This window comes from Mesoplodon bidens (assembly GCF_964165515.1).
Source record: "Mesoplodon bidens genome assembly, chromosome: 4".
In the NCBI taxonomy this organism is placed as follows: Eukaryota; Metazoa; Chordata; class Mammalia; order Artiodactyla; family Ziphiidae; genus Mesoplodon; species Mesoplodon bidens.
Window position 1 is genome coordinate 116723104 of NC_138160.1, and position 17525 is coordinate 116740628.

The window sequence follows — 17525 nt, forward strand, 5'->3', positions numbered from 1 at the left end:
AGTGAAAGTGGAGGGTACTATGCTTAGTGAAATAAGTCAGAGAAAGATAAATATTTTATGTTTTCACTTATATGTGGAATCTAAAAAACAAACAAATGAACAAATATAACAAAATAGAAACAAACTCACACGTACAGAGAACTAGGGGTTGTCAGAGGGGAAGTAGGTAGACGGATGGGTGAAATAGATGAGAAGGATTATAAACGCCCAGTTATAAAATAAATAAACAAGCCATAGGGATGTAATGTACAGCACAGGGAATACAGTCAGTAATATTATAATAACTTCATATGGTACATAATCTATAACAGTACTGAATTACCATGTAAAAAAATACCATGTGGAAATTAATTTCTTATGACTTCAGACAGGTTATTAAATTACCTTGGAAAACTCTACTAAATACACAAAGTTAATTGCTTTGAGCCTACCATGAAATAAAATCTAAATATTTGAAAAAAATAATAAATTAATTAACTAATTAAACGTGTTTTTAATGATTGTATTTCTCACTTCTAGAAGTTTCAAAATGATCTGGTATGTTTTGCTACCATATCACTCATTGCTTAAGTTTTGAATCACCTTTTCTATTTAAACATTTTGAACAACTGATTTTACATTCTGTACCTGAAAAATCCATCTCTCAAAGTCTTGGGGGGTCTAATTCTGCTATTTTTTATCTGTGCTGCCTCTTGCTCATGGTGGCTTATTTCCTTCTATGCTTTAAAGAATTATGAGTTTAATTTGTTATAAAGCAAAAAATAAAAAAATTAAAAAAAAAAAAAAGAATTATGAGTTATGTTTGGCACTTTGAGGGAATCCTGTAAAGCCTGAGTTGATGGTCCCGCCCTCCAGAGACGACCTACACATGCTTCTTCCAGGAGCCCTTGAGCATCCCATAGCCAGGGCCACTTTAAGTCAATTTACAATTCAGGTTTCCAACACAAAGAGGGTAAACTGGAACCACACACTTGGGCTGCTATTCACATAGTAAGCAACAGGACACCATAACAGCAGTTACCTGTTCTGATTGGTTTACATCTGTGTCCTATATCAGTCATCAAAGGTTTTGTGTACCACCTTGCCTTATCTGAATAAATGCAGGTTCTTTGTTAAAAAGTTTCACAGGTCACCTTTTCCCTCTCTAACCAGAGCCCAGGGCAAAGTCGAGAAGTGTTATTGTCTCACTTTACTAACAGGCATATTTAATTTTTTTAAAAACAATCGAGCCCACCGTTTAACTCGAGGTGAATGCTATTTTTTTTAAAACCAAGCCCACCCTCCAACTCAGGGCAAGCATGCTGAAAGTTCTGGATTTATGTGTGGGATCTCAGCTGCAATTTCCCACCTTGTAAGCATTTAAGGCACTATCTCCAGTTTGCAGGCAGCAGTTACCCAAAAACCTCTTGGTTAGATCAGCTGCCCTTTACCTCCCCACCCACAGGGAAGTGGTCAGTATCCACTCCGGTTTTCCTTCTCCCTAACCCCGAACCAGGGATTTCTCTTACATATGACAAGCTCATTTATTTTAAAGGATGCTTATCTTATCTAGGAGTTTTATATCATAGTTTTTAGGATCTCTAGCTCACCATATGGATGGATATGCACACTTATCTACAGACAGTTCTAGTGTGGTACAATGAATGCTCCAGCAGAACTATGCACATGGTGCTGTTGTAGCTCAGAGGAAAGAAATGGCTTATCCTAGCACCAAGAGCTCAAGGATGCTTCACTGAGGAGATGGTGCTTAGGCAGAGCCTTGGAGTTGAAATCCCAGGAAGGTGTTTACTCCGTTTCTGGCAGAGGTGGGTGTGGGTAAGGGAGGCTCAACCCATTCTATCCCGTTACGTGCATTAAAATTCAAAAAAACAATTGATGAATCCTCTCTACTCCACCTCTATTTTGCTTGGTTTGGTGCCAGGGAATTGGGTCATGTGGTGGTGTGCTACTACTACGGGCCAGGTGGCTGTTCTGGAGAGCTCCCAGCAGGAAACAGTGGAAGACATGAGAGATGTAGCAGATCTTGCTCAGAACCACCTTTGGGGAGTCCCACCCTACTTATACCCAATAGTGTCTTTTGGTCTCTCTACTAGGAGAGGAGAAAGTAAATAAACCCTTAAAAGGAGCTTCATCTGATCAGTCTGGTCAGGGTCCCTGGGTTCCAGTGTCATCTGATCTATTGCCTGGCCGCCACTGCATAGCCTGCCTTTGGGGAGGTTTGCATCCCAAAGCAATCCCCAGTGCCTTTCGATAAGAACTTGGGGAAAACTGTTCTTTTGGACACAGGGTCTTCCTTGCTGCAGAAGGTCTGCTGTTCTGAGCACCTCACTGGACAGAACCCAGCATCGCAGGAAGGTGCCACCCTTGGCCAAAGGATGAAGCATTTCTATCTCATGTGTTGTATATAAAGATGCAAAAATGTTTCATTTGTTTTAGAATGGGAAAAAACCACCAACTTGCTACGGTAAAAGGGAGAGCATCATTTAAGTCATATCTTTCAATAGGCAGTTATGGTATCAATTCATGGTAAATTCTAACCCAGCTAAATATTCCCTCGTTCTCTGACATAACATACAGGTCCTAGCCCAAGGCATAGAAAGTGAGATCAGCTTCTACGAGCACTACCAATATCTACTACCGAAACGTTCTCTTGGAAAATGTCATGAATAAGTCTGACTGTACTCATTTGAGCAGTATGCCAACAGGGAATGTTTTGTTTGTTTAAGAAAAACAAAAGCAACATGAACCTGAACTTCATTAAAGATTTTTGTAATGATTTAATTAGATTTATAGCACTGTGCATATTCATTCTGGCCAGGGACCCTTCTCTCTTCTAAAGGATTGGTTGGTAGAGATCTCATGTGCTTTGCAATTTTTTCCTAATCCTTCGTTTCATCTCCTGATGAGGTGAGGATGAGCGTAATCGTGTTCAGGTAATTGCTTTATCAAATGGTTTAATTGTGCATTCAACAGAACTGACAACAAGAAGGTTATTCTTCCTAACGTGTTTTTAACAAAAGCGCTAACTAATTGCATGGCACTCTACTCAGGGCATTTGAGAAGACATGAAAACCTATTCTTCAAATCTTGGTTAAACACATGTTTGCATATACAACATAGAAATAAGTGGTAAAATACTTAGTTGAATTGCTTTCTTCTGCTCTAACTTCATAACTAAACTGTATGTTGATGTAGACCACGTAAATTCTGAGGATGCATTTCACCATGGACAGTGCTTGAACATCTGTGATTTCTGAAAATGTCACAATAACCATTTTAACTGAAAGTTTATCCTCGGGAGCCAAAAAGACTGTGTTATCTTGGCATGTTCCAAAAAGAAAGAAATGCTTAATAGAACTGAGGACAGATGTGCCTCATGATTAGAAGGAAGTATTGCAACATTAGGCCAAATGGTTTAAAAGATTTCTGAATTAAAGTGGTGCTGAATCTACTTTATTTTGCATGAACTTTCTTTTCTCTTTAACCAGATCACTAACCCGTCTGGTATGGACCTGTATTATATGCTCCTTTTTGCCTACCACTCCTAGAAACACAGTACACCTTAATACATTCTTACAGGCTCAAAAGCTAGTGGCATTTAGCTGAAGCCTTTAATGACACAAATACTTAATAATATTTGATATTTTAAAAGGTGATTATGTAGTACACTACTTTAAAATTTTTATTCAGTCCAGTAAATATTCTTTCCCTCTTCTTCTGGTAAAAAATACTACCCTTGATCATAGTGAAGGGTGGGGGTAAAGAGGGTCATGTTACCATAGTATTTGATTAAAGGATGGACACATGATTCAAAAACAGCCAATTGGAATCCTTCCCTGGGATTGAAACACAGATACTGACAAATTTCTTTGCAGTTTCTAGGCTAGAAGCAAATGAATCAGGGGCTGTCAAAATCCAGGTGGCATTTCCCTCATAGAAGTAAAGACTGTCACTCGAGAACCAGACAGACCAGGGTTCCAACATCTACTCTGCTGCTAAGAGCTGTGTTGACCTTGGACAAAGTTTTGCAGCTTCAGTTTTCTCCTCTTTGAGACTACTAATAGCCCTTACCTCAAAGGTTCATTGTGAGAATTAGATGGAATAATAGAGAAAGTAAAATAATACTGTAGCACTTAGTACAATATCACAGTACTTAAGACATGTTCGACAATGGAGTACTATTGTTTTCTTGTTATTGTCACTGTCATTATTTAAAATATTACTATGGTAGAGACGGCTAGATTACTCCAATATTCACTCTATCCTTCTTAATAACAACACAACTCTCAAATTTCAGCTGGATACGGAGCTACCCAGAATAAACCCACATTTCCCAGCCTCCCTTGCAGCTCTGCGTAGCCCTGTGACTAAGTTGTGGCCAGTAGGATATGAGCAGAAATGACACATGACTTCCAGACTGTGCCTCTTCCCTCGCCTCCTTCCTACTGCCTGGGGCACAGCAGCCATCTTGGACCAAGAGGCAGAAGCTCAACAGTTCCAACTGTCAGGATGACAGAGCAACAAGGTAAAGGACGCTGGTCACTGACAGTCTGGAGGCAGCATATCAGCCCCAGGCTGCTTATCTTTAGAATGTCTATGTGAGAGAGAAATAAAACTGTATCCCATTCAAGCCTCTGTTCCGTTTGAATTTTTGCTATAGCAGCCAGAAGTAATACACAGTAAACATCTTAAATTTGCTATAGCAGCCAGAACTAATACACAGTAAACATCTTAAATATTATTTATACTCATTCCTTCCAAAAACCCTGTGAAAGAGAAAAGGGGATGACAACCAAACAAGGGCAAGAACTCTATTTAAACTAATAGTTGAGGGTCTTCGTACTATGAACACTAGCTTCTCATTATCCAGTGATGTTTGGCTACCACAGACTGAAGAAAGGACAATGAAAATGAACAAGGCCTCAGGGGGAAAAGCAAAGTTGCGGCGTCTGCCATGGGGAATTTGTCCCCATACCTCCAACTGTTTAATGTATAAAACAAACTTGCTTAGAGTTGGTTAGATGCCACTGAGTATGTCTCCAAAGTCATAACATCTCTTGTGTTAGCCTTTTCTAAGCAACAGAAAATCAAAATAGTGAAGTCTACGACCCGACTCCCGCATCGGACCATTGGTGTCCGTGTGGTCTATGGGCACGTGACCCGACCTTTTTCTCCCCCACTACCACCTGAGAGCATGTAGGATGGGGGCGGGGTATTTACTACTTCTTGGTCCTCCACAGGGCTGCCCAGATGGCAGTATCCAATGCCTAATCCAATTAGGCAAGCCTAATTGCTGCTACACCTCTTGTTCTTGGGGCCATGACCACGGCCATCGGGCTCCAGTTTCCTGATGCACAAAATGTGCAAATGCAAGCCTTCCACCTCAGTGTCCAATCGTCTTCTCTTCTGCTTAGTCAGAAGTGAGGCCCTTGCCAATGAGCCATTTGCAAGTGAAGACAATTCTCACCCAGCAGGTTCTATGGAGGCAGGGCTATCTAAAAATGTCCCTGAAAACACCGACAGCCTCAACTCAGCCAAAAAGCAAAGAAGAGGAGCCGCACATAAAATCCACCCACGCCTGTCATGGATGCAGGGCCATAAAAGTCTGGGGAGACTAAGAAGACATACCGAGCTCGACGCTGTCTTGAGAAGGCTTAACAAATCCATGCCCTGGATTGGCTCTGACCCTCAGAACAGCCTGTTTGTGGGAAATGCCAGCCAACAGAGTCTCCATTTGCCAAGAACTTCAAACATGACCTTTACTTGGTGGCAATTGTTCGAAACAATTAAGACGACTCTGAAAATAATATAATCTGCAGCAACAATGTGTTGAAAGAAATGCCAACACTGTAAGGCCAGCTCTCTCGCCCCCTCCCTCGCGTGTGCGCACTCAGAACAGAGGAGAACCATCTTCCTTCACAGTGCTTCTTAACTCTGCATCTCTCTTCTGCCTCTAGACAGAAATGAGCCATTTGCTAATTGTTTAACAGCTGTTAATGAACTAAACGTCGTGGGAGGAGGGGCAGAGCAGACGGGGGTTTGCCGGCTTGTTTGTCCATTCCCAACAGCCGGGCTGATGCCAGCGAGCAAGGTGAGCAGCGCTCCCAGGGTCACTCCAAGGGCCCTCCCCTCAGAGGTCAGGCCGTGCAGCTTCTGCCTGGACAAGAGCAGTCCCAGCCCTGCCGTCTGAGCTCTGGTCAGGTGGGTGCAGGGGGAGAGATGTCAAGGAAGTCCTATTAAAAGAGGCCCAGCCAGGAGACACCCACCAGGGCCAGAACCTGGAGCAGCGGGGACCTCCACTCCTGCCCCCTTCTGAGTTTCCAGGTCCCCAGCGCCACTCCAGATCTGCTCACAGCTTTCCCAAACCGCTCTCCCCTCCAAGGGGAGAGAAAGCTGAGATTGCCCACCTGAAGCCTGGGCTGGCCAGATTCCATCAGCCACAGTGATGCTTCCCTTCTTACAGGCAAAATTAGAAATGGGCAGCCAGGACCCCAGGAGCCTTCATCTTTCTATGCGGATAACAGCAGAGAAAGGAAAGGCACTCACAAACGACGGGGTCCCTCTGGTTTAGGCTGAGGCCACAAGGCTGCTGGCAAGAGCAACTGCAAGTCCCATTGGGATCCAGGTGGTGAAGATGTCCTTCTGCTGAGCTCAAAGCTAAAACGACTCTCTGTATTTGGAATTAAGACAGTCACCAAGTCCAGCTATGACTTCCTAAATGCCTCTTCAGACTGCTTCCTATCCATCTCTGCAACCAAAATACAAGTCCAGGCTTCCAGGCTTGCCCAACCACTCCCATCCTGCAGCCAGTGTAAGCCAGTGAAAAAATAAAAGTGCTTAATAAGACCCCCAGTGTTCTTAGGGTAAAGTGCAACCCTTCTCATTTGGCCTTCAAGGCCCCGGAAAAGTGGCCCCTGACACTTTTCTAGCCTCATTTCTGTGTCTAGTTAACCCCCTGTCCCCAATCCCCATGCGACACTGCCACAGTGACACATTCCAGTTCCTTCAAGAGGGTCTGTGCTTTGTTTCATCTCTTCAGCCCCCTCTTTCCTCTGATGAATGAACTCTCTATACCTTCCACCTCCATTCGTACTCCAGGCGACTCCTTCCAGCCTTAAGATCTCAATGAACCATCGCTTCCTCTAAGAAGACTGGTCACACCTCCAAACTGGCTGAGGAGGCCCTGTTCTGGGTCCTGCAGTACCCCGAACATCCCTTATCTGAACACCTATTTTAATGAAAGGACACTGCTTTGTAATCTGTCTACCTTCCTTGTAAGTTCTGTGAAAACTGGGGCTTCTTCTTCTGTCGAATCCCCAGTACTTAGCACAACGTGTGACACAGAATAAGAAAGAATTCAATAAACACTTGCTGAATTTCTGGACTCCTTCAGTTTTCCTGGCCAGGAGAATGTGACATCAGGGCAAGTTAAATGATAAGGGTGATCCTTACTACCTAGAAGCCACGTCGAGGGGCAGGGTCTCTACCACATTCTCAAACCAGTTGCGGTGCTGGCCTCCACTTGCCTATTCCCAGAGGGGAGTTTTCTGTTTCTTATCTTTTGTGAGTTTTGCTTTGTAGAGTCTGAATATACAGTCATTTACTGCCATGTAACATCTTATATCCCTTCATATCAAGATGCTGTGCATTCCTGCGGATTTTATCTTTGATCTGGGGGAGTCACAGAGCTCTGAGTGGTGTCCCTGGTGCCAGGACACTGGAAGAGTCCTGCTACAGACAGAGGCTTCTAAATACATCCCCACCCCCATTCTAGGAGCTTCTGATTGTTCAGGGCCCAGAAGCAAAAAGCAAACTTGTTTGATGGAACCCGAAGACAAACACCGGGCATCTAGGACAGAGCTGATACCCATGCTCCTTCCTCCCTCTGCTGCTGGCGGTGCTCCCCACAGGCTTCAGATCCATCTGTGAAAGGGTGAACACTTCCCCTGGAGGACTCTGATTATTTATTACAGATTTCCTTGATGATGATGGGACTGGGCTGCAATATATTTTTGCCAAAACTGATTTTTGTGAATGTGACTTATGACATCAAATCACTTCCAGTTGTACATGCATCCTGGCCTCATTGTCCTTTGTTTCTTGACCCCAATGACCCAAAAAAGGCCATAACTCCAGGGAACGGGAAGTCACTTGTTGACTAACAGTTAACTCACTCACTCTATTAACTGCCCACCTACTGGTGGTCCTGTGACAGCTTTGTCTGTGAGACTAAAATGTGCTCTTGAACCTCAATAAAGAAGTGGCCATATGTTTAGGGGCAATAGCTAAATCACTCCAATACTGAACCCGACCAGTCTGAAATATCCCCCTTGGAAGGAAGTCTCACTGCACACCACGAGGGTTTAGAATTAGTCTTGGCTTCAGAGGTCTTGAGCAGTCAACACATGCCTTCAGCATGAGCCACTTGATTCATTTCTTTAGGAAAAAGAGAACGTCAACTTTCTAAAAGTGGACAGAAAACTAGGAGATTAATGTCAAAAACCAACACCCACACCATTTTCCACTGCACTGCTGCCCCTCCCCCAGCCTCTGCCCTTTGTTTTAACTGGAAGCAGGTGATCACAGATATCCAGGCAAGAGACCCTGAGTGTCAAATTCTGCCACTGCCCTGGACTCTTTGGGTCTCAGTCTACCCCACATGGAGGATGGGGAGAAAGGCACTACAAGTTCTGATAAGAAGGCATTAGGTCTCTTCTTTTGCTCCAAGAAAAGACAGCTGACCAGGTCTGGGAAACTCAGGACTGAGGCAGGTACAGGAATTCAAGGGCACTAGAGGAATAGCAGGCTGGGGCAGACTCTGGGGCTCTGCCCAGCAGTACCTGGAAGCCATTCCTCTTTTGAAAAATCATTGCCAAGGAGCCTTCCAAATCCCGACCCTGCCTCTTAAACAAGCTAGTTACCACTACTTGTAAGCAGGCAACCTTCTCTAACCCAGAAGGCCAACTTTCCTGCTCAAACTGCAGGGGAGCCCTGACCAGCAAACATTTGCAGAGACATTCCCTGGGCAGCTGACAGCATTTCAAGCCACATCTGACAGGTTACGACTGCTCCTTGTAGCTCAGGGGTCATGGGGAGCTGGCATTTGAAGCTCCTTCTGCGAACGAGAGACAGGCGAGCGGGCAGGCTGCTGCTGGAGTTTGATGTGCAACGTGCCAGCTGCCCAAACAGCCTTGATCGCTCACTGACATTTCATGGCTCGTCTCTAATCACAGGCTCCAGGATCAGACAGTTCACTCCAGAGCTGGAGGGAATAACTGAACAGCACAAACTGGATCTTCACAAAGACAGAATCATTGCAAAGAGCCTCTCTCTGCCGGGGCTCCAGGCTGGGTGTTTAGCTAAGTAACTTGGCCCAGGCTGGGGATGGCTTATTTCTCTCAATCACTAAGCTCTCTGCAACCCCTTCACTCAAATCCCGGAAGGGTTGCACAGACTGGAATCTCACCATTCCTTCTCAGCTGGAGTCTTCAGAGGCTCTTCTCTCTTATCCGTGATACTGAGCACCCACTGTGTGTCCTGTGCCTGGTGAAGGTAGACAGGCATTGTTTCTACCTCTAGGACCACACACACTCTTAAGTCTGCCACTTAAGGCAGACATGGGCAAGAAGGCACTTACAGGAGCAAGTGTCCTGCAAGCCTGGCATTGCCTGACCATCTGCTTACTTTCCAAGTTTTGGTTGAATGTCTCCTCTTGGACTGTCCTCACATCCGCCCTCTCCTCCTCATCTCCTGCGCCTCTCCCCTCACGGTCACAGCCACCAATAGGGCAACCTCTTAGTTCTTCAAACTCGTCATCCTGCCTTAGAGCCTTGGCCTATGCTATTTCCTCTATCTAGAACATTCTACCAACGCCCCCCTCTCAGAGTTTAAAGGACACCTCCTCAGAAAGGCCTTCTCAGCAGGCAACCTTCTCTAACACAAAAAGCCAACTTTCCTGCTCAAAATGCAGGGGGGGCCCTGACCAGCAAACATTTGCAGAGACATTCCCTGGGCAACTGGCAGCATCTCAAGCCACATCTGACAGGTTACGACTGCTCCTTGTAGCTCGGGGGTCAAGGGGAGCTGGCATTTGAAGCTATAAAGCACTCTGTCGCTCTTTCAGAGCACCACATGTATTTCCTTGGTACCAGTTATCAAAATTTGAAGTTACCTATTTATTTGTTTGGTCAATTATTTCTGTCTGTCTCCCCTACCAGAGTGTAACCTCCAAGTGAGCAGGGATGGCGTCGGTCTGCTTCCCCACTGCCCTTCCATGCTCTGCACAGTGCCTAGAACAATGACAAGTTTCCAAGAGATAGTTGCTGGACAAACGAATGAAGGATCTGTCTAGAGTAGGCGATTACGGAGACAGACTCTGGGGGGCTTTGCTGTTGGCGGTGAAGGGTCTCAGCTTAGCTGCGACTGCAAGAGGAGAGCTATCCATACATTTTAAGTGGGGGAGACGTACAAACAGACTTTTATTGCAGAATTACCCACACCTCTATGTCACGTGGAAATGGATGTGGGGGGCTGGGGAAAGGCAGACTGGAGGTAAAGAGTCCCATTAGGAGGTGTCTATAAAAACCAAAGTCCTCACTGCTCAACGTGTGGTCCGTGGACCAGCAGCATGGTCGTCACCTGGGAACTTGTTAGAAATGCAGAATCTCAGGCGCCACATCAGACCTGCCCTGTCATAATCTGCATTTTAACAGAATCTCCAGGCAATTGTTCACATATCTAGAAGCTGGGCTTTAGGTGAAAGACAATGATGGCCGGTTCTGCCTTCGGGGAGTCGGGGACAGATCTGAGTCATCAATGTTATTATAAATGCACTAGTCCAGACAGTGCAGGGTGTTAGAAGCAAGCCTGCGGTTCCTTCGGGATCAGGGAGAGACGCGACGCGGGGATGGTAGGCACACTCAGCCAAGCTGGGCTGAGCTAATGAGCCAGGACGTTCTGGCTGTGCCCCTGGGCAGAGAAGCTGTAATTCCCACTGCAGGTCTGACGTTGGGGAGGTATGGCTTACTGACTCTGGCAGTGAAGAAGAGCCAACTTTTTTATTTCCACTATATCATAAGTTCCCCCAGCACCTGGCACAGAGCCTGGTGCATAAGAAGGGCTCTAGTGATACCTGTTGAAAGAACAAAGGAACTACCAAGCAGTAATTATGATACTGATATCCTAAAGCAGCTTACACGGGTCTGGGTGCAAGCTAGATGAACCTTCTGGCTTCCCGTTTTGTTACATATATTCCCTTTGGTTAGAAAACTGTGAAAATCCGAGAGAATAAAAATCGACTTTCAGTGAATAAAAGTACATGACTCACTCTTTCGGTGAATAATAATACATGATTATTATTATTACTTGTAATAATCCTAATAAGCTTCTGAGGACAGCAGGCAGTGAGGGACCCCCAGGCCTATGCAATCTCCACGGTGTAAAGGTCAGGATGGTGAGGGGATCGCAAAGAACAGAAGCTATGTGTGCAGTGGGGGAGGGACAGAGGTGGGACCAGCGTAAAGGCCCAAGCCCAAGGACCACAAGACAACGTGGCCACAAGTGACTAGGGAGTCACCAGTTACAACTCTCATCAGCCCCAGACTCCCTTCTGCAAATGATCCCTACAGAGAAAACAAGAAGAGAGATAAAAGCGGTGCAGCTCTGGCTGGAGGGGGATGGGAGAGTCAGAGCCCCACTCCTCGCCCCCCACCCTGTCTCAGACGCGCACACACAACTCTTCACGCCTAGCACGAAGGGTGTGGGAGCGGGTGCTGATTTATATTTGTTGAATAAGAGAATAAGCAAACCCTTGTCGATTCTGTGGTTTCTTTCGTTCATTATCCCACCGATATGTACCCATTCCCAAACACAAATGGACAACCTTAGCCCAAGGACACTGTCTGTAGTTCCAAGAACAAATGGTCACCTCCTTCCTCCACCCTAGGGATCCCTGATTCCCTGCCTGCAATTCCTTTTATTAGAGCCCAGATGAAATGCTCCTCCTGTGTGAAACTTCTCCTCCTTGTTCCAGTAAGAATAAACAGACCCACTTTATGCCTAGTCCCTTTTTCTATGGAACCATTTTATCTTCACTGGTTTGAGTTAAAATGACCTGTCACCCTGCTAGCAACCCTGCCCCCCCCCGCATTAGACTGTAAGCCCTGAAGTCCCCAGAGAAAGGAACAGCAGCCTCTCTAGACCCAGGACCTGGTGTCGTGCTGGATACATTCTAGGTTCACAATAAATGCAGCTTAAATGTGTGCCGACATCATACACCTCCCTATCACCGCGCTGTCTGTAAGGCAGGCATCCTGGACCTCCCTCACATCTTTGCTCCCCATCAGCTGAGCTTTGGAACAGCTTACTTCCTCACCTCCTCCAGGAAGCTGGCCTAGATTCACTTCAGGATCACACACCTCTCTCAGAATCACCCTTCCCCTAAGCCCTTGATCACTCCAGTTACATAGGAGAGAATACGTTTATCTTGTCTCTTAGGCCAAAGAGTCTGTTCATGTGGCAGCTTCTCAAGGGCAAGCCTTAAAGTCCACCGAGATTCACAGGTCCCAGTTTTGGCCCAGAGAGCCTTGTCAGAACAAACAGACACAGAGTACTTTTTGATGACAAAAAAGAGAACGAAGAAGACCGACCTTGGACGTATAGGTGTGGCCGTCGGAGCCGCAGACCATGGCTGACTGTGCCGTGGGACAGGGCTTGCACTTGACCAAATTCGAAGGTCCAACCCAGTGTCTGTGGGCTACATTCCCCTTCTTTTGCCTGAGGATGAAAAAAAGAGGGCATAAGGTAACTGAAGCTCCAGTCTCCATGGTCTTTCCTCCAGGTTACCTGGATAAAGGCCAAATAAATAAGGGCTGGTCAAACAACCAGGCACATCCTGAAGGCCCCTGGCCAGCACCCCCATTTGTTCCAACTTGCTGACAGGGGGCAGGAGACAGTTCCAAAAGCCTAAGTTCAACCCACCAGATGGATGGAGGAAAGCAATGTGGCCATTAAAAATGTTGTAAACACATGACTTATTGACATGAAGAGACATTCACAACACACTAAAAAGACAATGAGAGAATGACTCCGTCAGCTTCCCCAGTGCCCCATCTGGGGTGTGGCAGATCACAGGTGCCCCCAAACAGCACCCAGAGCCTCAGACGCCTCCGGGGCCGACCAGCAGCCTCTGAGTGGGAGGGTGCAGAGACAACTCAGAGAACAGTCTAGATAGAAATGCATCTCCAAACACAACCAAATGACTTTATCACAGCTGTGGAAAACCATCTCTGGATACGTTTTAAAGCAATTTCAGTCCGGCTTTCAATTTGCCATTCGATAGCCCGGTTCTGAGGTGATGTCACTTTCAACTGCTGAAATCATCATAATTCTACTCTTTCATTCCAGCTCCAGTCTCCCCCTATCCTAACCTTTGTCATAATGATAAGTGGTGCTATTAGGATGGCTTATGTCGACGGAAGGAACCCCATCACCATATCATAAACCACCGAAATAAAGGCCTGCAGTTACGGCCTCCCTTCCCTCTTAGTTGAGGCTGCTTTCCCAGAAAACCACTGAGAGCCACTCTCCCAGCTGAGGGGCGAGTTCTGGGTGGAGGACAAGTGAGTGTGAGCTGCCCATCAATCAGGCGGGTACTATGCCCTTAAAGTGCTTTGCTCTGGTAGTCCTGCAAGGTGCTTATCCGGGCGCTAGAGTCAGAAAACACAGGTTCAAAAGTCAGCTCTGCCTCTTACAGTGTGATCGCAGCAGGGTATTTCACCCTGTAAATCTCAGTTTCCTTATCTGTAAAATGGGGGGTGGGGGGGGCTGGGAATAGTATCTCCTTCAAGGGGATGGTATGAGGATTGAAATGAGCTGGTGTATGTAAACAACTCAGTATAATGCCTGGAAAATAGGAAGCAACAAAATTGGTGCCTGCTTTAATCATTATTATTTGCCCCAATAGATGGAGGTGTAAGTACCGTTGCCATAGAAATATGACTTAACTCTAAAGCCCTAGGTTTGGAATGGTGCTGGACTCCCCAGAACTCATGGGTCCCAAGGAGGACACCTTTTCTGCTAGGTGTGGAATGGATCTCCAGCTCCTCAGGAATTGGGGTTTGACATCTGACATAACCTATCCTCTTCCAAATGAAGGAAAGTGAGAAAGAAACGGCACCCACCAACTTGGTTCTTATCCTACCTCAAACCGGCCCCAGCGATTTGGGGGAGGCAGTAAGAGCAGGAAGGTCGGTTTGGGGAACTGCCTTGGAAGCTGACATCGAGAGGAGGACCCACAGCACAACACTTGGAGCCATCAGGGATCCCAGGCTGGACGGGTTGTAGGGCTGAGCCTGTCTGACCAATGAACTGGTAGAGGAAGTCCTACGAGGGCACTTGGAGATGGCCTGGTCCAGATGACTCATTTTCCTAACGGAAGCAATTAAAGCCAAGCTGGGGAAGAGTCTTGCCCACAGTGATGGAGACAACGGGTGGCTAGGTGCGTGGTAACATTCACACAGCTGCAGTGTGTCCAGGGATGACTCTTCTTCAACCCATCTCAGTCCCACCTAGATGAGTAGCCTGAAAATTTGCTGGGGCACCTGCATGTTTGTCACTGGGGCTCTTTTCTCCGTCTCCCTGCTTCCAGAGCAGCTACCCAACTTGTCCCTGCTTCTCTGTCTGGAATAAAAACATCTACTGTTTGCATTTCTAAATCACATGGACGTGAGGTCTCCTATTATCCTTAACCAAACACACTTTCTTCTTTCAAGGTGTGTCCTGGACTACTGAAAAGGGGATTGTAGGGGATGGGATGCCATGCAGCGGACAAGCTGGCTGTTGGCACAGGGTTAATCTCAGAGGACGTGATTCCTTCAGAAGAACACCACACATTTATCAGCATTCGCAGAGCAGACTGTCTGATGCTGATAATGAATCAGCAAATACAGGCAGCAGTTCTGGCATCTGGCAGCCCTTCTCCTGGGTCAGTCCCCAGCGTGCGTTGCCACAACTGAAGCAATTCTTGTTTTGAGTTCCCAGAAAACGGCAATAAAATCCAAAGAGTGGGCAGCTTTGCTGGAGCAGACATAACCGTGTGCAATGATGCCCCAGAGGAAGGAAGCCTGAAGGAGCTCAGCCAAAGGCAGACAAGGGAGAAGTGAACACTGAGCCACTGGCTTTGAGGAAAAGATAGAACTACCTATTAATCACCAGCTAGTGGTGGGTTATCCCTGTCTCTGGACCTGAACTTCACTATAAAGTGCGTTAAAGGAAGGCAAAGAGGTGAAGCTGGCCAGTGCTTCCTAGTGGGCCTGGTGCATCAAGGATGCCCGATATATCCTTATTGGGTGAGTGGGTGGTACCCTGCGTGCTGACCACTGCAGCGGTTACTAGCAGTTAATCACAAAATCACAGACTATCTGAGCCAGAAAATACCTTAAAATGAATCGAGTCTAAGAATTTTATTTTATAAATGAGGAATTGGACACACATAGCAGAAGTGAACTGCCCAGTGTCACAAAGAAATATGGCCAAGTTCCTCCATATGTATCTGTCAGGTTGAAGTTATCCTGAAAATGACTGCATTGCTCTAGGACCATTTTAATTCCCCTATTTTGGCATCTATATTTTCACCATCAGGGCTCAGTTTTATAAATAAAATCCCCGTGAAACACTGTCCTTGACTCTGCACCTGCAGTGGAGAAAGCTCTCTCTCATACCTGATACCAGGTGGTCATGGATTATGCCCAAGAGGAACCATGTCTGACTTCTCCTGGGATGCCCTGGGCACTAGAGGTACAAAGGCCAAGCCATTCTGAGTTTTCCCAATTCTAATGAGACAAACATACCTATTATATCTAGGCAAACCCAGGTGTTCCTTACCCCACTAGGACCCTAGCGGAGACGGCACCCAAACCTATAGTCTCTGTCCAGAGGCCAAATTACACAAAGTAACGTACAAGTATATGTGAGCCCAAGGAGGCATAACTTCCCTGGTTATTGTGTGTATATTTCAATCCCCACAATTCAGTGCAAACCATAAAAAATAACCAACCCAGTCGAGGCAAGGGACTAAGCTTTCTGGCTCTAAGATATTTCACTTCTTGAGTCAATGAAGAGTGAAATCCGATGAAGGTGTCTTGATGGGATTGTTATTCCCAATGTCAGAGACATTCATCAACGGGGGAGACACAAGCAATTTAGTTCAGGAGGCAGGTCCCGCCACCCTTCCCTTTGGCCACAGAGCCCTAACTCCATCCCAGCCTGGCTGGTGCTGGGGACAGCCACACCTCCTACCCTACACACAGCACGGCACAGAAAATCCCAACCGACAAGATGGAGAGAAGAAAGACAATCGGAAGATCACCGGCGTTGCTTACTCTCTTTCGCTCAGTTGCTTATTCTTGATCCTTTTTTTTTTAAGTTTACCAAAATTCCCAGCATGTATGTTTTTGAAGCGGAGTGATGATTCTTAAGTCCAAATCTGGTGATGCGACTCCCATACTTTAATTCTCCATCTTCTCCCCACCTCCTAGGGCATCGTCTGAACTCCTAGTTTTGCTGTTAAACTGACTGAGCCTGTCTTCACTGGGTCACTGTTCGTCTGCTTCCCTCTCTAACCTCCCCGCCACACACACATCCATGTATACACAGACATACCTATGCATGCACATACACACATACCCCATGTACACACACCCCCATGCACACTCACACCTATGCACATGCCTGCACACATACATCATGCACACACACACACACCATGCACACGCACTGTGCACACATATACACACCCATGCACACACACCCATGCACACAATGTTCACACACACACTGACCACCAATATCAAATATTTTTTCTCCAGCCACCCTTTGCTACTTCCCAGAGGCCACCAAAAGGCTCTGTATCCCTGTGCCAACGTGTGAGTTTTTCCCAGATCTGAAACACCTTCATTCCCACCCACGTTTCTCCCCTCCAACCCTCTCTGCCTCATAAGCCCTCCTTCAAGGCTCAGTTCAAAAATCCCCTCCCCCAGGAAGTCTCCAGGGGCCCTTCCACAGGCAGGCAGGCTGCACTCTCAGCCCAGCATGGTCCTGTGATCACTTCTGCTCAGGCTCCCCTACTAGTCTCCAAGCAAGCACCTTGATTTGACTGGACCAAATGTTAAGACGCTACTATGATTCAGATAGGACCTGGCATACACCCAAGCTAAAAGCCTTGGAGCCCATCCTGGACACCTCCCTTCCCTGACCTCACCACTTCTCCCCATCACTCAGGTCCTACTGATTCTATCTCCAGCCAGCCATATCAGCCCCTTACATGTGCCATGCAAACTCAAGTCTGTATTGACTTGGTAAATGCTTTCTACCTACAGGGCAAATATCTGCCCCTTGTCTAAGCTGCAAATCGACTGCTTTCCATGAAGTTTCTCCTCCCCCTGGGAGCCCTACCCCAAGCAGAATTAACCATGACATTATTTGTCCCAACACACACCTTGTTCAGACCCAACTGTGACAGTCACCAC

General features: G+C 46.4%; 1 protein-coding gene across 2 annotated transcripts in view; it reads right to left on the minus strand.

Moving 5' to 3' along the window:
* SPOCK1 (SPARC (osteonectin), cwcv and kazal like domains proteoglycan 1) overlaps positions 1 to 17525 on the minus strand; it is a 549178-nt gene that overhangs the window by 122898 nt on the left and 408755 nt on the right. For both annotated transcript variants that reach the window (XM_081233050.1, XM_081233049.1), the window contains exon 5: positions 12648 to 12774. In XM_081233050.1, coding sequence (XP_081089176.1) covers positions 12648 to 12774 — 127 coding nt within the window. The remainder of the gene's footprint in view (positions 1 to 12647; positions 12775 to 17525) is intronic.